This window comes from Myodes glareolus, chromosome 6, assembly GCF_982192425.1.
Source record: "Myodes glareolus chromosome 6, mMyoGla1.1, whole genome shotgun sequence".
Classification (NCBI taxonomy): Eukaryota; Metazoa; Chordata; class Mammalia; order Rodentia; family Cricetidae; genus Myodes; species Myodes glareolus.
The window spans coordinates 22,780,896-22,800,508 of record NC_142031.1 but is presented as its reverse complement, the minus strand read 5'-3'; the positions used below and the strand labels follow the sequence as shown (position 1 = coordinate 22,800,508).

The following is a 19,613-nucleotide window of genomic DNA, read 5'->3' as shown; positions in this document are numbered from 1 at the left end:
AAACTGAGCAACTGCCCCAGCTCCTAAAGGAATGTGTTGAAGTAAAACATTTGGTGAAATTCTTCCTAGTGGTAGAAAAGCTAAAGAGACTAGTGACGAGAACTCTGCCCCTCATAAAGTACTAAAGTCCATTTGGAAGCCAAGTGGCCACAGAACAGCGTCTCCAGAGCAAAGCCCACGAGTATCCCAGTTCATTCCGTGCTAGCAAACCCCGACACCAAAGCAGCAGAGAACTGCCTCACAGCAGTCAAGCCTCACTTAGATCCCAGGAGGCCGACTGCAGACATTCACCCCAAGTGTTACCATCACTGCGAGGCAGGGCTCCGCTCAGGGACATGACTCTCAGTTATGTGATTAAACTTGGCATCTCTTAAAAAAAGAAAAGAAAAAAAAAGAACAAACAGAACTCTTGCAAGGAAACAAATTAAGAGGAAACTTCCATGATCCAAAAGAGGATCTCCCAGAAACCTACAATCCATAACCAGACCTCAAGGTGAGTTACAAGTGTGCCTTGATAGATTAAGTGAGGAGGAGAAAAAGAGCAGCGCCAAGACCCAAGATGCTGAACATCCTGTAATAGGGAACCTGATAAAGAAAACAGGTGGAATTATTGGGAAAACTCATGAGTCTGCTGAGTCCGAGGTTGGACAGAAGCAGACAGCCTGCCCAGTACGGTAACTAATGGGAAGTACCACGCAGGAGGCATGCGTGTGACTCAGCGCAGCTCTTGCAGGACATAAGCAAGATGGCTCTTGTGCTGGCACTGCTTAAGAAGAGAAACCATTCAGTCTTAAACAGCGCAATTAAAAGCCAGAATGAAGCAAGCCAGACCTGTAGGATCTAAATGCAGAAGGCTCTGCAGCTTCCTAAGAACCAGGAAGAATGGATAAACAAGCATCTTGTCTGGACAATAGAACTCATGATTATAATGATGCCAGGTCTGTGTGTTGTACCTAACAGCTGTGTCTTGTGTTGGCCAACTGTTACTGTGACCAAGATAATCAGCTTATAAGGAGGTAAGGTTTGGGGCTCATTCCAAAGATTCGCCCAAGGCCTGTTGGCTCGAAGTGTACCGAGACAGAACTTCATAGTGGCAGAGACTTGCTGACAGCATAGTGGTCTGGAAACAGAAAGGTGTGCCAGGGCCCAATAGTCTCACCTCCTCCCACCAGGCTCCAACCTTGGTGAACTGGCAATGAGTCAGACTGGTGGTGCACACCTTTAATCCCAGGAGGCAGAGGCAAGTGGATCTCCGAGTTTCAGCCCAGCCAGGGTTATGTGGTGAGGCCTTGAATTAAAAAAACAACAAACTTACATTTTTAGCAATGACCCTTAAGGAGACATTTAAAACCCAAAATACAGGGAACATCCACAAAGTGGATCTAACCAGAACTATGTCTTGTTGAAACTCAGGGCAGGCAGAAAAGACTTCAAAGCAGCCCAGGAAAGCTACATTAAACCAGAATCAAAGTATCAGCAGTATTTAGATTGTATTCAACTTTATTTAAAAATAAACTACAGAAGCAAAAACCTGTACAAAAAGTGAATGAAGGCACTGGTTATCTGGGAAGAAGCAGGTTCAGCAGTGGTGACCAGCAAGTGCTGCACTGCCACAGGAGCACATGCTCCAAGAATGTTCTGGAAAAGCTTGCAAATACCTGCAAGTTGCTCTGAGGCTAAAAGAGACAAAACCCACTCATGCCAAAGCAGCAATAGTACTGGTCAAGTCCATCACCTGAACACACCCCATCCTCCTGAACACCAGCTATGAGGCATGCTGGGAGGCTGCCGAGCTTTAGGCAGAGGGTTCTGTCAAGAAGAGCTCTCTTGAGGTGATCAGAAGAATAAATAGTCATTTCACACCATAGCCTGTGCCCAGGGGCTCATGGGTAAAGTTGTGTATCTAGCTAGCATCACAACTTCATAGAGCACTGAGCCCCTGCTGGAAGCGGGCTGTGTGTCTGCAGCACGGTGGCTGAGCCACGTCCAGACACTGGGTCGGTGCTGGCCTCAGAACTGCTGCAGGATCATCTTCCGTTTCAGGTCACGGCTGAACTTGTTGATCCTGAAGAGCTCGCTGTCGTAGAAGGCGGAGAGGTTGTGGATATTGATCTGCCTGGCCTGGAGAAAGGGCATCAGAGCCATTTAGCAGGGGAGGATGTCAGCCCTCACCTCAGGAAGGCCTATGCTGGTTCAGAGCTCCATCAGCTTCACAGGCACTCAAAGAGGCTCCTGGAACCTGCTCCCCTGTGCCCATCTGTAGCTCATCTGTCTGTTACCTGGTGGCACACCAAAGATGGCAGCAAGCTCTCCAGAACAAGCCCTGGCCCTCCCCTGTTGTTACTTACCTTGTCCATCAAGTCCTTCTCGGGAATTTCAATGGTGTCCTGCTGGGCCCCAAAGCGGTTACGTTGATATGTCACCTGCTCAGTCACCAGCTGCTTCAGTATGAAGAGTAGAAGCTCATTGTTATCTCGCCGGAAGGAGAGGTACCGGGCAAAGGTCTGCAGGAAGAGGGCAGAGGTCACTTCAGGCCACCTTCACGGCTTGAGCCACAGGGACTCCTTCTTGCTATACTAGGCCACAACTAACCCTAACCAAGGCTCCAGGCCAGAGCCTCCCAATCCCTAAAACAGGCCAGGAACCTAGTTTCAGCCACACCCACCTTGCGCATGCTCCGCATGACGCTGAACTTCTGTGTGTCAATGAAACTCTCCAGCATCACACGGATGGCCATATTGACGTCATCTTCCATCACGTAGTCCCGCAGGTGCATGCGTGCATGGGCCTCTGCCATGCGGATCATGGACTCAATGTGGCGCACGGTGATGGGGATACTGCCTGTTGCCTGCAGAGAACAGTGTGATGCCTTCCTCAGGAGGAGAGAGGCAGATCGACCAGGGGCAAATGCTAGGCAGCCAAAGCCAAGGTGGCCAGTGTAACTACGGCTGAGCTCAGCGCCAGTGTCTGTGCAAGGACAGGCCTATGGTCACCACTAGCGCCACTGGTTATTCTGCCCTTATCTAGTTTGCATCCCTCTGGTCTGTTACACCTGCACTAGCTTACACTGAACATAATGTGATCCAGAACAAAGAGAGAAGCCACCATTTCTGTGAGAACCTAGCTGAACGCTCTGAAGGCAGTGGGTAACATTAAAATGGAAAAGACAAAACAAACTCCCCAGCAAAAAAAAAAAAAAAAACAAACCCAGCTGCTGTCTTGGTTAGGTGTGGTAAGACAGCCAGTGGCCTCGCATTCCCTCACCAGTACTGAGAACCCAAACCAGCTCATGCTGATTTGGGCGACGTTTACGTTAATACAGAACATAAGCAACCAAAGACCCTGACCCTCTTGCACACAATTAATGTTCACCTGTAACCCAATGGCTAAGATATGGAAGGCCTTTATTTTTCTTCCAGTTTTGGGGATGGAACTAGGGTCCTGTCCATACAAGGCAGGCACTCACCACAGAGCAGCGCCAAGCCCCAGAGGTTCTTCCTTCATATTGCTTGTTCTGACCCTACCCTGTGTCTGGGTCAGAAGCCAGCACAGTGCCCTCCAGCTCACCATGGATTCCTTCCTCAGGTCACTGTACATCCTGGCCACTTTGTCCTGGTCCATCTGGTTAAGCTTGGGGTGGACTCTCTCCTTGGCATAGATGATATACTTCTTCAGGACCTCCTGAGGTAGGGGTTCCACACCGTACGTGTTGGGCATGGCTGGATCTGAGGTGTTGCCATTGGTAAGTCCCTCGTCCTTCTTGTTGCTGGGGTGATGTCTGACATGGCTACCAACCACAAAGCGGGCCAGCATCTCATCCTAAGACAAGAGATGTGGGGTGCAATATAAGGGTGGGAGCAGGAAGACAGGAAAAGTCGCACACAGCGAGGAGACTAAGTGACTGTCACACATGTTTGAGGTTAGGCAAGCTCATGAGCGTGGAGGGCACTGGCAGGCTTGGAGGAGCAAGAGACATCTGTGCACAGAAGACAATCCCAGGTACTCAGGAGCTGAGACAGGAGGATTTCTTTCTTTTTCTTTCTTTCTTTCTTTCTTTTTTTTTTCGTTGTTGTTTTGTTTTTTTGAGACAGGGTTTCCCTGTGTAACAGTCCTAGCTGTCCTGCAACTAGCTCCTGTAAACCAGGCTGGCCTCGAATTCACCTGCCTCTGCCTCTGCCTCTGCCTCTCGAGTGCTGGGATTAAAGGCATGTACCGGAGGATTTCTTGAACCCAGGAGTTGGGACCCTGTCTCAACAACCGAACCATCAAAAATAACACAAAAATAATGGAAAGTAACAAGTTAAGGAAAGAAAACAATGGGTAAAGGAGTGGCCAAGATGCCTTTCACCATAGGGCAAACTAAGGCACCTGGTGACGGTAGTGAGGGGCTCTCCAAGGGAAAAAGCAGCTAAAGCCCAGGGCTGCCTTTCTGAGGGAGAGCAGGCACAAGGGTTCACTTAGCATGAAGACAGCAGCTGCAGAGCTGGCGAGGGTAGAGCTGGACGCCATCCCCTCCCCAGCAGGTGCAGGGAGGATGTGGAACACATGGTGGCCACACAAAGCAGGGATTCTGTGGGGAGGACAGGTGCTATGCAATCTACTCTTTTAACTGGCAGGCAAAGAAGCAACCAACCTAGGCCACAGCAGCCCCTCAGGTCAGAGGGCAGAGCTAGAGGAAGGGATAAAGGTCAGGGGATGGTCTGTGATTAGACGGCCAGGGAGGGACTGGGGAAGCCCTAAGAGATCAGGATGACACTTGGATATGAGGCAATGTCCATACAGTGCCAACTCCACGTCCAGTACAGTACCCAAGCTTCAGGTAATGGCCCCAAACCTACAGGTGGCACCGGGGATGTGGGGGAGTACCTGAACTGGATCAACAGTGTCCCTCACCACACACAGGACATCAAACCGGGAAATGATGGGCTCTGTGAGGTCTACATTCTCTGAGAAGGTCAGTGAAGGGTCATAGCGGCCCCCTGAAACACAGAGGCAAGCTGTCAGTCAGTGCATTCAACCACCCCACCCTCCCTGTGGAAACTTTTCCAGGACCAGAGTGCCTCCCAGGCAGAGGTGGGGGAAAGAGGAGGGGATCAGACATTGCCTGACTCCCTTAGAACCAGAGCTGCTCCAAAGCAAAGCCCCAGTATGATCAGAGGAAGACAAAGGGGATCCTGGGTAATAACCACCTATCGGCTGAGCCTGGGTACAGCCCAGCCCCATTTGGACAAAGTATCTGACAAGACCCAAGGATGGTGCAAGAGCAACTGCACCATCACTGTGGGGTCCCACGTCCTCCCTCTCTGTTCCCATCTGGCAGGATTTATGGACTGAGCTGTGCCTGCTGCCATCCTCAGGTCCTCACTTCGCATCCCGTAGCAGGCCTACCTATGGGGTTGGCCGCAGCAATGACAGTGCAGCGGGCCTGCAGCGAGGTGACGATGCCGGCCTTGGAGATGGAGATGCTTTGCTGTTCCATGGCCTCGTGGATGCTGGTCCTGTCCTGGTCATTCATCTACACAACACACACAGAGTTATCACAGGAGGCCTCGCCACTAATAAAGCCGTCCACTGCTGAGAGCTCAGTCCCGAGCCCAGAGACCTACCTTGTCAAACTCATCAATGAGACACACACCACGGTCGGCCAGGACCAGGGCTCCAGCCTCTAAGGTCCACTCCCTGCTGACAGGATGCCGTTGAACATACGCAGTGAGACCCACAGCCGATGCTCCCTGGCCAGTGGTGAAGATGGCCCGGCTGGATACTTTCTCGATGTACTTGAGGAACTGAGACTTTGCTGTACCAGGGTCCCCACACAAGAGCACGTTAATGTCACCTCGAACCTTGTGCTTTCCTCCTGCAGGAGGAGGCAGGAATGGAGACAGAAGGTATGTGAGTAGGAAGGAAGGAGGGCCAGAGGACAGGCTGGATCCCCACCCCCACCTGCTCCTTAGTAAAGCAAAGGTAGGTCTCTGCAGTGGGGACCCAGCCTCAGGACCCTAGTAAGCTTAGTCCAAAGGAATGAGCTATGAAGCTTTGGGATACAACCAAACTAGGACACACATCATGAGTGTGTCTTGCACGCCTGAAAGGGCAGTGACGTCACACCCTGGGATTAGATCACAGACATTCAGCAGAGATATATCCCATTGAACCAGGGTGAGCACAGAGGCCATGCTCACTGCAGTCTCTCCTGCGATTTAATCAGGCCATGCAGTACTCTTGTTAACTCTGATGTTTAAAACCAAAACAAAGGCCCTATAATCCCTGCAGGGAGAGCTGGCAAGCGGGGCTCACCTGGGTTCTTGGGCTCCCCTCCAAATAGGGCCAGAGCCAGGCCTCTCTTGATGTCTTCATGCCCATAGATGGAGGGCGCAATACTGGCAAAGATCTGAGGAATGGAAAGAGACCCATGAGACTAGAACCTAGCAGGCAGATTAGAAACTTAGTTCCTGCCTTGGCGTCTCTCAGTGGTGGACTATCACCAGCGAATGAAGAAGAGTCAAACCCTTTCCTCCCCAAGCTGCTTTTGGTCATGGTCTGGATATAGCAAGCAAACCAGGACAGACTCTTCCCTTTACAGCACAGATAAAACCATAAATAAAATCTGTCTGAGAGGCCCAAAGCAGCAAGGCTGGCCGTGACAGACAGCTATGACAGCAGGGCAGAGGACGGTGCTGTTAATGTTTCCCTAGAAGCATGAACTGAAAACAGAGTTTCCAGTACAACCCTATATGGGGACCCTTGAAGAGGTAATTAGGCCAGCAGGACTCAGTACCGTACACAGTAGTCTCCAGTAAAAGAGCTGAGCCTCTGCCCTTCTGGCACATGGAATCTTCTGCCATACCATGAAAGCCCTTGGCCCAAGTGGACCTTCAACCTTGGACTTCCAGCCTCCAGAGGCGGAGCCGGGGTTGCTGTTCCCAATGTCAGTTTATGGACCCCCATGCAGGTGCAGTCCCCCCTACCCCCACCAATGCCAATATTCAGAGACCCAGTCTAGGGGGTAGATTGCCTGGTTCCCAGAGAGCCCAGGTGGAGCCCCACCCAGCCACCTGCCTTCTCTCCAATCTGCTGATCTTTGGAAAGGCTGGTGATCATCTTCACATCCTCATCGGTTAGCTCACCGACCGCCACTTTGTTGTCCTTCTTGGCAACGTGGTTGGCCAAGATGACAGTGGCAAAAACTGGAAAGCCATTGGCGGTGTTAAGCGAGCCATCATAGTTATTGTGGTAAATGCCAGTCAGCTCCTGGGAGGGGGAGGGCACACGTCAGAGGGTACAACCTGGTGTCCCCACAGTAGAGTCTACATCCATGCTGCTTCCCCCATCACCACGTTTAAGAGCCTCACGCTGCAGACAAGATGAGCAACCCAGGAAGTAGAAAAACACAAGGAGTTCTGTCCCGCTGTGTTTTACATTGGGGGGGTTGGGAGGATATACATTAAAGACTTCATCCTCAGTTTGACACAAGTGTAAAGTACTGGTGAGGTCATTTAGGGTGTGTCCTTAGGAGGGGATACTTAGACCCTGACACAGTGTTCTCTTTCTGGGCCCATGAAGTGGACAACCACATCCTCCCCACCTCAGACTCTTGCCACAGTTCACTACAGCTACACCACAGCTAAAGGCCCAAAGACCTTGGACTAAAGCTCTGACACTGACCCAGGATAGACTTCCCCTCCTCTAAGCTGTCAGCACCTCTACGGTATTGTCACAGAAATTCTGAGTAACACCCGCCACTCTGCCCAGTGGGAGAAAAGGTCTCCTCCTGACTCAAGAGCTAGTGCCAGGCTGAGCCCCCCTCAGACACTGACCCCAAACTCCCATTGGCCACAGCAGATCCCACCAGTTCCTAGCAACATCCACTCACTATCTCGTCTCCCGGTTTGCAGCTGTCCACCAGATCAGCAAGGAGAATAGCATCCTTGGAGCGAGGCAGCCGGCCGGCCGCCACCTTGCCGGGACTCTCCTGGATGCGGATACGCTGGTAGTTCTGATAGATGGTCTGCTCGGGACAGAAAAGATCACGGTCCAACAAGGCCAACTGCTCTCCTCCAAGCACAGCCTTCCCGTGTGCTCCAACATGACTGCAGCTCCCACAGGATAAGCAGGTCACAAGAGTCACAGACACCAAGGGCAGGCTAACTGTGATCCAGTGAGCCTCTTCATCTGCCACCATCCCTGGGTGGTGTCTTCCTCCTCATGGCCTCTGCTCCTACCCTGGAGCCTAGATTCACCTGTGTCCACATGCTAGCCCAGTCACAGTGGTGTGACCCTTGGCAGAGGGGTGCTGAGCTCTAGGCACGACCTTATGAGGATCAAGTGGGGCCATGTGTATGAGCACTTACCTTAGCACCGACAACAAACAGCACAGCAGGGCCACACGGTGCAGAGTTGGGCCACATGCTTTAACATTCCACTAGTTCACTTACAGTGCAGAAGAGAGAAAACATGCTACAGTCTGGGCTGCAAATGCCCCCATAGCCTATTTGCGGAAGGCATTACTCTTTAGTCCACATGTGTGAGGCCTCAGGTCGTGTCACAGGGACATGCCCTTGAAGAGACTATGGGATACTGACTGGTCTCTTATTCTCTTTTGTGTCTCTGATATAAGGTGAACAGCTTGCTGGATCACATGCCATCACTGCCACACAAAGGCCCCAAAGCTATGGGGTCAACTGAAACAAACCATGACTCTGATTCTTAAAGTAAATTACATCAGGTGTTTAGTTACAGGAACCCAGAGCTGACTGATACACAAGACAAGGGGTCTAAAAGGACACACTGTCAGGGTCATGGTGGTGTACACCTTTAGGCCAAGAACTCAGAAGTAAAGACGGGTGTCTTTGGATTCGAGGCCAGCCAGGACTACATAGTAAGCCCCTGTCCCAATCACATCTATATGCTTGCCTGATTCATAGGACACCGCTGAGTGGGTGACCTTAGTCATTCAAGTCTCTGAACACCTGTTATTCCACAAGATGAGAACCGTGGGACCCTCCCTCTCAGAATGTCATAAAGACTAAGACCCAAGTAACACAGCAGGCAGTCAGCAAGCCCAGCACACACTTGACCCCACTTGCTAATCCCAACTAGTATAGCTCAGTGGGGGGTAAGGGACAGCATCCAAGCTTGACACAGCTAAGTGGGGCTACAAAGGCTGGAGAGGCGCAGTTTTGGAGCTGGGTCACCCTGTACAGCAGACTTGGACTTGAACACTGTCAGCAGCAACTTCCCAGCCAGGCAGCCCAGAACTATACAAAGTGTGAAGAGCGCTAGTGTTCTCAGGAGCCAGGCAGTGAAGCGCAGCAGCGATCCCCAGCTGCAGATGAAGACAAGCAAGAAGGCATGCTGTCCCCAAGATCTCAGAGCCCAGAGGTACACGAGTCTCCCAAGCAGGGCTCTGCAGGATCCAAGGTGATTACAACACTGGAGACTCCCACAAAAGTCTCCAGCAGCCTGACAGACCCTACCAACAAGTCAATAGGTGGTTCAGATGTCCACGTGATGGGCAAGTAGACACTCTATTGGGGTGAACTGGAAGAAAACTGGGCTGTTTGCCCTTGTCTTTAGAGACCACAAATATGGACACACCAAACAGGATGGTATGAACCTAGCTTCAAACATATGGAATTCTTGAAGAAAGAGGGCCAATCTGGTTAATTCTGCCACGTCTAACTGCCTTAAGATCTCCTGATCCCGAAGACAGGTTAGGCCTGCACACCAAGGACAACGCGACAGGTCTGGGTTACTCACCTCCTCCATGTTGATCTCAAAGGGCCCAGCTGACTGGCACTCAGGGCAGGAGCCAGGCTTCACCTCTTGGTTCTGAGATTGGCAGAAAGGCCCCAGTACAAAGTTGCACTTGGTACAGTTATACTTGACCATGCTGAGCTGGGGAAGGACTCCAGTGCAGCTGGTTACCACACCGCTGGTACGGATCAGCTGGTTCAGGTGTAGCTGCCTAAGTGTGGAAGGTAGTAAGCACATCAGAGACTGTGGGGTACTCCCTACCCCACTCTGGATGAGACCCCGCTCCCTCTCCCTGTGTTGTGGAATAATCTTTTGTACACTGTGAAGATGTGTCTTTGACGAGGTGTCTTCTGATTGGTTTAATAAAGAGCTGAATGGCCAATAGCTAGGCAGGAAGAGGTTAGGTGGAATTTCTGTGCAGAGAGACAAGGGGGGGCAGGATAGGAGGCACACATACATTAGAGGAGATGGAGAGGAAACAGGACACGCAAAAGGAGAGGTAAAAGCCACAAGCCATGTGGCAGCATGTAAATTAATATAGATGGGCTAATTTAAGCTATAAGAATTGGTTAGAAATAAGGCTAAGCTAAGGCCCATCTTTCATAATTAATAATACATCTCCGTGTCATTATTTGTGCAGCCCCAACAAGAAAGGGGTGCACCCAACGTGAGGCACCAGATGAGGCTGTCGGATATAATGATTACCTAATTTGTTCCAGTATAATAAAAACTCTGGAGTCAGAAATTGAGAAAAAGACCTGAAAAGTCCAAGGAAAATGAAGCAACTGGCTGACCCTCATCCATGTTCTTCCCGAACCACCAGCCCTGGAAATTTCCTGGAATTCCTCCCTCCTCTCTTCCTGTCTTCCCTTAGTCGCCTTCCTCAGTCCTCCAAGAACTTTATGGCTAATCCCGGTCAGCCAGCTGCTTTACTGGCACAGTGAATTGGCTGTACGGATAATTTTCCCGCAACCCCTGCTCACCTCAGTGAACGCAACTCTTCCACCAGGGGCAAGTGGGAAATGCGCACATGGATGTGGTTGGTGATGCGGTCATATTTAGGGTACATGGCTAGCACCACCTCCAGGGCAGCTTCATCAAAGATCTGCAGCAGCTCGGCTGGTGCCTCGGGCAGGAAGTATGCCAACACATGTTCCCGGGCTGCCAGGTCTTCATAATTCACCACCAAGCTCTCGCGGTTCTCTATGGAGGATGGTGGGTAGAAGTGATGATATAGCCAGAGGCCATGAAGATAGCTAACGTCTTAGAACCCAGCCGGCCGAAGCCTCTCTACCCAAACCAAACCTTAGTCCAGAAGGTCCAGCTTGCACCCTAGGCCCACTACCTGTGGCTGTGCAACAGAAACCCAAGTGATACGTTAATAACATGCCCATCTCTGCGATGTCATATCCAGGAGGAAGACAACCCTTGGGCTCCAGAAAGAGTGTCACGGGCCATGGAGAAAACCTACAGAAAAACTACAGCCATTTCTGGAGGGGCTACCATAGCCCAAACTGTCATAGCCTCTAAAGCAAATGCTGTCACACAGAAATGCTACCACTTTTGGATCAAAGTTGTAATGCACAGGGTGGAGAGCAGGTCAGTGGCAGAACACATTTAGAATGTGGTAGGCCCTGGGTTTGATCTGACAATGCAAAAAACCCAACAACAAATGAAAAAAACCCAACCCCCCCAAAAATAAACACACACACACACCACCACCACCAACAACAACAACAATAAAACCCAGGGTACTAATACATTTTTAGACAGCCCAGGTCTGGTACAGATATAAGAAAGCCTGGGATCCTCAAAGAGGATGCCTCCGATTCTGTCCTTGTCACCAAAGGTCCCTGTGCATCATGTGTTTAATGTGCTACAAGGCCAACAGGCGCAGCCCTCACGGCAGGATACAGAGACAGGCCATCTTAACCCTGCAGCGCTGTCACCCCAGCCTACTGGAAACACACCTTTGCACATGTCACTGATGCGCTCCTTGAAGACGTTGTGGCCGTGGCTGTCCACGTGGGTGCGCAGGAAGTTCTTGAAGCGGTGGTGGATCTCCAGCCTGGGCCCCGCCATGCTCACCCACTCGCGGACCGAGTGCCCCTTCAGGTCCTCCAGGTTCTCAATGCTCTCGATCATCTCCTCATCCTCCTCGCCGTCCTCCGTGGCGCGCTCCACCTGGCGACGCTTACGAGCAGGCCGCTCCTCATCTTCCTCATCGCTGTCTTGGGTAGCAAGGCACCCCTGTAAGCAGGTTTCTCCCAGCATTCTCTGCACACTTGCCACCCATGCCTTCCCCGCTTCCCAAGGCTCTGAAGGTCCAAGTGGCCCCTTCGGGATGCCCACTACACGTACCATACAACAGCCCCCGGCGCATGCGGCCCAGGCCTCGGCCAGCCTCACGGTCCCTTTGCCTCATGGCCCGCTCTGCTGCCTCCCTCTGACTGGCCGTCAGCTCTTCCACGTCCTCATCATCCAGGGCCAAGCCCTCTGCCTCGTAGACATCAAGCTCAGGAATGGGACGGTAGTCTCTGAAAGAGGCCAACAACAGAGTCCACAAACAGTCCCCCTAAAAATGGGGTCTGTTCTACAGGCTTACAAGGCCCTAGCTGGAAAGCGGCAAACAGAAAGCTGAAAGTTTGAAGAACATTATTTGGGTACTCCATCAAGAAGGCTCTTTGCTCCTAGGATGCAAAGGGGATCCATTTGTGTGCATGAGGTGCAGACATGTGAGTCTGGGCAGAACAAGGCCCACATCCACAGCGCCACCTGCTGGTGGTACATGATGGAAGAGGCCAGCACTTTCCCTAAAGAAGTCTCTTCCCCAAGGCACTACCCAGCTTGGTCTTGAAAATATTACCAAAGAAAAAAATCAAATGAGGTCATTTTAAAATCTCTAACTGGCACCATTTTCACCAGAAATTAGAAAACATGAAACTGTGACCGCCAGGATGAAACTAGGGACTTACGACGGGGCAGAAACTAGGAAAAAAACAATAAACACAATAGGATATGGATGGGCTTTGGATAACAAACGTGAGAGAATCTCTAAAATCCAGGACCCCAGTGCAAATGCAAGGCACAAACTAGCTAATCATACACACATGGGGCTAGAGAGGGCTCAACAGTTAAGAGCACATACTATTCTTTTTTTTTTTTTTCTTTTCGAGACAGGGATTTCTCTGTGCAGCCCTGGCTACCCTAGAACTCAGAGATCCACCTACCTCTGCCTTCCAAGTACTGGGTTTAAAGGCGTGCGCCATCACCGCCCAGCTCACAAACTGCTCTAGTAGAAGACCAAGCTTAGACCCCAGCACCCACACTGACACCTGCACTTACATGTGTACGTAGGCACAGATACGTTTGAACACATAAAAATAGAAATTAAGGTGCAGGCAGAGACTGCTCGTTCATTTCCCAGCCACTCTGACCCAAATAACCACACAGAAACTATTAATTACAACACTGATTGGCCTATTAGCTCTGGCTTCTTTTTAAGTAATGCTTACATCTTAAATTAACCCATTTCTATTAGACTGTGTATTGCCACAAGGTTGTGGCCTACCAGTAAGGGTCTGGCTGGCATTCTTCTCCTTCGGCAGCTACATGGCTCGGCCTACACTCTCTATCTCTGTTCTGACTTCCCGCCTGGCTTTGCTCTGCTAAGCCATTGGCGGAAACAGCTTTATTCATTAACGAATGTTAATGAAACATATTCACGGCATACAAAGAAGAATCAGAACATCATTAAGGAGATGAAAAGATGGCTCAGAGATTAGAGCACTAGTCGCTCTTCAAGAGAATCTGGTTTCAATTCCCAGCACCCACATGGCAGCTCTCAATTCTCCACTTCCAGGGGCTCTGATGCCTTCTTTGGGCTTCTGAAGTCACCATGTGGTACAAAAACATACATGTAGGTAAAACATCCACATACATAGAATAACTTTTTAAGTTAAAAAAAAAAGAAAGAAAAACTCTAAAAATTAACATCAATATGAGAACAAGACAAGAGAAGACACATGGGTGAGAAGAAAATATCTCGTGAGTTAAAATTAAGGACATTCTGAAGAAAAACTACAATCCCTTCCGAAGGCTAGGAAAACAATGAAACTCTAGTAAATGGGCTAGGGATCTCCCAGGGTGGCCAGTGAACAAACAGAGACACAGTCGGTCATTTCTCAGCCTTAAAACAGAAGGGGTTCTGACAGGGGCTGCAGCACGGATGATCCTGAGGATCTCACACCCAATGTCCATTACATTGTGGTCCACAGAGGGGTCAGACTCAGAGAAAGACAGAAACACGGTGTGTGTGTGACGGGGGTGGCAACAGAGTCATAACTGTCTGTAACTCCAGTTCCAGGGGACCCAACATCTCCACACAGACATACATGCAGGCAGAACACCAACGCACATAAAAATTAAAAAGTCATTTAAAAAATTTTAAGAACAAAAAGAAAATGGAAATTAAAGGAAACTAAGACCTTGACACCAGAAAGGCTTTGGAGAACAGATTCCAACGGGTCCAGGGGTTATACCCTCCCCGAGCCTTCTCCCCACCTGAGCATACCCCTTCCTCAAACCCAGTCAGACTGCTGTCTGAAAGGCTCACACCCACCGGCTCAGCCTTCTGAGCTACTCCAAGGCCATCAGGCAGTCTCTTCCCAGGTGACCACTTGTTGGGTCCTCGAAGTACTGTCTATCAGAGTGCAGCTTCTTCCCCGTGGTGCGTGAGTCCCAGAGGCCCAGAGTGCCATCTCATCTCTGAGTGGGTAACGTGACTGACTGTCCAGCAAGCTGCAAGCTCTTTCCCCGGGGCCACATGGCCTCCCCACAGGAGCCAGCATCTCCCAGGGATGCAGATTCTGGAGTTTCTCCCTTCTTCAGGGTGACTGCTAAGGCTGACCCCTTTCTCTGGTCAATGTTCTCAGGCTACCCTCTCAAAACAATCTCACAACACCAAAGTGAAACCAAGGAAAAGTCCAGGTGACCTAGGAGAAATGCACCAATGGTTTCTCACCCAAAATAATGACATTCTAATCGGTCTATAGCAAAACACACAAACCAAACAATCTGGACCTCATCAAATTTCAAAACCTTTAAAGACAACATTTCTGGACTGACGGCTCATTTCTGGACGGCTCAATGCCACCAAACCCGATGTGAGTTCAGTCCCTGAGACCCAAAAGAGGAAGGAGAAAAATCACCTCCAGCAACTTGTCCTCTGACCCTCCCATACGTGTCATGGCACGTGCCGCCATACACAAACACAAAAGGAACAATGTGATGAAATATTTTTAAAAGAATACTAAAAACTGGGGGAAGTCAGGTGTGGTAGGGCAGTCGGGTGTGGTGGTGCACAGGCCTTTAACCCAGCACCTGGGAAAGAGGCGGGCGAATCTCTGTGAGTTGAAGGTCAGCCTGATTTACAAAGCAACACTGCTTCAGCTGTTACACAAATGAGCCCTGTATCAAAAAACAACCAACAAAAAATGAGGGGCTGGAGATGGCTCAGTGGATGTTCTTGCAAAGGGCCCGGATTTTGTTCTGGGTACCCACATGGCAGCTCACAACCATATGTTAACTACAGTTTCACGGGGTCTGATGTCCTCTTCTGGCCTCTGCAGCAGGCTCACATCTGGTATGTAGACCTACATGCAGGTAAAAAATTCATACATTTTTGTTGCTGTCTTTTTGAGACAGGTTTTTTCTTTGTACCTTTGGAGTCTGTCCTCGAACTTGCTCTGTAGACTAGGTTGGTCTTGAACTCATAGAGATCTGCCTGCCTCTATCTCCTGAGTGCTGAAATTAAAAGTGTAAGCCACCACTGCCCGGCTAAAAATCTTTTATATGTTTCATGTGCATAGGTCTGTATGAGGCTGTTGGACCTCCTGAAACAGAAGTTACAGACAGTTGTGAGCTGCCAGGTCACTGCTGGGAATTGAACCCAGATCCTCTGAAAGAGCAGCCAGTGCTCTTAACTGCTGAGCCATCTCTCCAGTCCCACTTATACATTTAAAAAAAAAAAAAAAGACTGAACTTTGAACTTTGGCTGGGTGGTGGTGGCACACGCCTTTAATCCAGGCACTCTGGAGGCAGAGGCAGGCGGATCTCTGTGAGCTCGAGGTCAGCCTGGTCTACAAGAGCTAGTTCCAGGACAGGCTCCAAAGCCACAGAGAAACCCTGTCTCAAAAAAAGACTGAATTTTGACAACACTGTGCTGAGTGAAATGTTGACACAAACGCTCAGAACTGGAAGAGTTAAGGAGATTAAGAGCAGACAGCTGGGTAGCTGTGGTGGGAACTGGGACCCCAGCAGAACAATAGGAAGGGTGCTCAGAAAGTCTGCGCTGTCCATCCCTGCACTGTACTCTTAGAAGGATAAGGCTTCAGTGAGCTTCTTTCCACACAAACCCCAACTACACCAGATAGTCTTCAGCCACCCTCCCTGAGGTCCTCTCTCTTTAAAGAGGTATGAACACAGAGTGAAGACAGACAGGGAGCCAGCACAGGAGGCCCCGAGTGAGCAGCTGGGCAGCGAAACTGGACCTGAGCCCAGGATCATCTCTATCAATTCCTCCCCTGGCTGGACACACGACACACCTAGTCTCATGTAACCAGTCTGGCAGTGCTTAAGGCAAAGAACTGAATGGTGCAGAAGGCCCCTGACTGTCCCTCTGATGGCTCACACCCCACAAAAAGGCACAAAAGGAGGGTGCCACAAGGCTCCTAGGCGTTCACATACCAGATACCCGATGCCAGCTGTGCTTGCTGGTAAGGCTGAAGTAGGGATCTACCTGTACTGCCTGGCAAAGCTTACACCCTGCTTCCTAGCAGTCAGCCCCCACCTTTGGTAAGTCTGCTGGGAAGCCTGAACATTTCTGACCCAGGGCCTGACGCATGCTGGGTCCAAGTTTCCTGACTAAATCTTAGCCTTCATTTTTCAGAAGCACCATGCAACATGTTAGAAAAGGCAGAGAGAAAACCCTTGCAGTCCACTCCCCAGCTCTCTGGGCTGGCATGCCTCTTAAGATCAGAATCTGCAGCCCCCATCTCCTGAGCCGGGGCCTGTTTGGGCCTTCGGGTCTAGTCTGAGCTGTAATTAGTGAGCTGGATCTTCACAGTGGCTGGTGAAACATCTCTCTCCCTGATCTGAACCACGCCACATGCAAAGGCAAAATTCACACTGACGGGTGCCCAAGTCCAGGCCACCAGACACAAGGGTCTTTCCGCTAAGGCACCTGTGAACCATGACCAGACTGAAAATACCTCTCCATGCCATCACCAATGAGCTCCTCGCCATCCTCTTCCTCCTCAACGGGCCCCTCGGTGCCCAGCAGCCCCTCAGACTCATCCTCAAATGGGGGGAGATCTCTGCCAGGGCTGGAGGTAAGGGCATCGGCACGTCTGGAGCTGCGGCCTGGGCTGGAGGTGAGCGGATCACTGACCCGTCGACGCTGCCGGGCAGGGCTAGATGCTGCCGAAAAGGACTCAGAAGACTCCTGCAAAAGAGGGTGCCATCAGATGCTGGCCTGGTTCCCATGGAGCCTTCGCCACCAGCTGGCTGTCACCTGTCCACCAGACACTGTTCTCAAGAACACGAAAGCCCTTCAGCCTTGAGTCCTTCCCACTTGCTGGGCCCTCTGCCTGCAAGGATCTGGGCTGAGCCAAAAGCCACTGCCTTAAGTACTGGGTCAGTCAGATCATCCCACGTCTCTCTTATGAAAAACCAAGGAGGCTATGCAGTTGTTGGTTGGTTGTTGTTTAAGCCATGTATCACCTACTTTGGCTCTGAAATGAGCACCCCACTCACGCCAACAGCCACAATATGCTGGGTGCTGGGACAAGTTTTTATTAAGAGGCATCAAGGAACACGATTCTTAAACTGAGCCCTTCACCCTTTAACAAGTCAGAGAGTCATGAGAAGGCAAACACTAAGAGCAGGGAAGTCGGGCCTGACGTCAGGTATGTGATCCCGAATACCCATAAATTGAGACCCGAGGATCGCCAAGTTCAAGGCTAACCCGCACTACAGAGTGAACCGAAGATCAGCCTGAATGGCTTTGTGGCTTAGTGAGAATTTTTTTCTTTCTTTTTTCTTTTTTTTAGTTTTTCGAGCCAGGGTTTCTCTGTGTAACAGACCCGGCTGTCCTGGAACTTGCACTGTAGACAAGGCTGGCCCCGAACTCAGAGATCCGCCTGCCTTTGCCTCTCGAATGCTGGGATTAAAGACTTGCACGCCACCACCGCACGCTGTGAAACCCTTTCTCAAAACAAATGGGTCGGGGTGCATGTAGCTGTGTGGTGGCGCTCCTTCCCTACACGCGCGAGGTTCTGAGTTTCACTCCCTGCACCCTCACCACCCAAAGTACACGAAGACCCGGGGCCTAGGGACACACGAGGAGCGCAGAGACGATCCGTCTCGGGATAGAGCAGGTAGCCCTGCACTCGGGCCTGCTGCTGGAGGAAGAGACCCGGCAAAGCAAGCGGAAGACGCCGAACACCACCGCCCGAGAGCAGCCCGCTACTCACCGCCATTTCCGCGCTAGCTCCACCGCACCAGCAGCCCCCGGTTTTCGCGCGAAAACTGGATCACGTGACCCTCCTTAGCCCGGGAAGCGCCCAGAGGAATTAGACGTCACGACGTCTGCGTCTATCTAGGGAGGGAGGAGGACTTAGTAGGTCACGCCTACACCATGTGAGGCCCCGCCCTATTCCCTAGCTCCAGCCCACAACCTTCAATAGCTTGCACCCAGGTCGCTAGTACAGCTGGGTTTAGCCCTCCAGGGTTTATCACGGTGAAATAAGGCTGGGTCGCTGGTGGTTCTGGAGACCAATCCGGCCTCCTAGCTGTGAGACCTTGGTGTCAGTATGGCCACTTGATGCAACTGAGACTGTTTTCTGATTTCTTCCTCACTGGGTATCAACTTCTCCCCAAATTCTGAGGTTCAATCCTTCCTGCACTCAGGCGACTGTGGGCGCTTATCAAAAAGAGAATCGTACTTGGCTGGGGTGGCAAAGGTGCAGGAAGGGTGTTCCAGGTGGGCAGGATGTGGTGTGTGAAGCAGTGGAGTGCAGGTTGGAGGGTATAAGGGACCCTTGGTTCACAACTTGTGATGCCCAGGAAGGGGTGGGAGAGCTCAGATCAGAGATCTGCAGTCTGTCTAGGAGATGGAGCTCTGTTCTGATAGAAGGTCATCTGAGCGGGGGCGACGTGGGAGCCAGGGGGGTGGGTGAACCAGTAGCTGCCACTTATTGAGGTGGGCAGACAGGCTGGATGCTTCCAGTGAGGGGGGCTGCTGCTGTTCCTCCAGCCCTAGACAGCTGGGTCTCACTGGGATGGGATTTCCGCTGTAGGCACAGCATGAATAAATAGTTCTTGGTGCCTTGGGCTGAATAGTTCAGAGTAGGGCCGAGGAAGGACAGAAGGAAGCTCAGAAGGTGGGAGCTGCAGGCCTCATTCATAGTACTGGAGATACCCCTAGGTGTAAAGGATGTGTCTTAGGGAGATGGGTTAGTAGCATGGTCTCTGAGACAGGAACCCACAGCCCTTTTCCTGCTGGAGGTCTCCCCCAAAGCTGGAAGCCAGTGTGCTAACTGGAGCCACGCAGGTAACAGCAGCAATCACCAGTGTGGAAGATGCTGCATCTAGATGACAGCGACTCCAAAGACAGGTAAAGGGCACATTATGTCACCATAATAGGATCTGGTTTTTGAAAAGATGACCGAGTCTGCCCTAGGCCACTAGACCCCTACAAGCTCCAATGAAAACAGGCCTTCAGTTTTTCAGCTCTACCCCGCCTCCCGGTACAGTCTCAGCGGTCACCACTCGCCTGCCCCTCCATGCCCACCCAT

General features: G+C 51.0%; 1 protein-coding gene across 1 annotated transcript; it reads right to left on the bottom strand.

The window, feature by feature from the left end:
- Positions 1 to 1,482: 1,482 nt before the first annotated feature.
- On the bottom strand, positions 1,483 to 18,413 carry Mcm2 (minichromosome maintenance complex component 2). Its single transcript, XM_048416516.3, has 16 exons — positions 18,291 to 18,413; positions 17,028 to 17,260; positions 12,118 to 12,293; positions 11,727 to 11,987; positions 10,740 to 10,959; positions 9,760 to 9,967; positions 7,874 to 8,008; positions 7,060 to 7,251; positions 6,298 to 6,391; positions 5,607 to 5,857; positions 5,389 to 5,515; positions 4,867 to 4,979; positions 3,568 to 3,819; positions 2,666 to 2,848; positions 2,349 to 2,504; positions 1,483 to 2,121 (listed from the first exon to the last, which is right to left on the bottom strand). The coding sequence occupies exons 1-16, from the start codon at positions 18,294 to 18,296 to the stop codon at positions 2,011 to 2,013; spliced, it is 2,718 nt and encodes a 905-aa protein (XP_048272473.2). The 5' UTR covers positions 18,297 to 18,413; the 3' UTR covers positions 1,483 to 2,010.
- Positions 18,414 to 19,613: the final 1,200 nt, after the last annotated feature.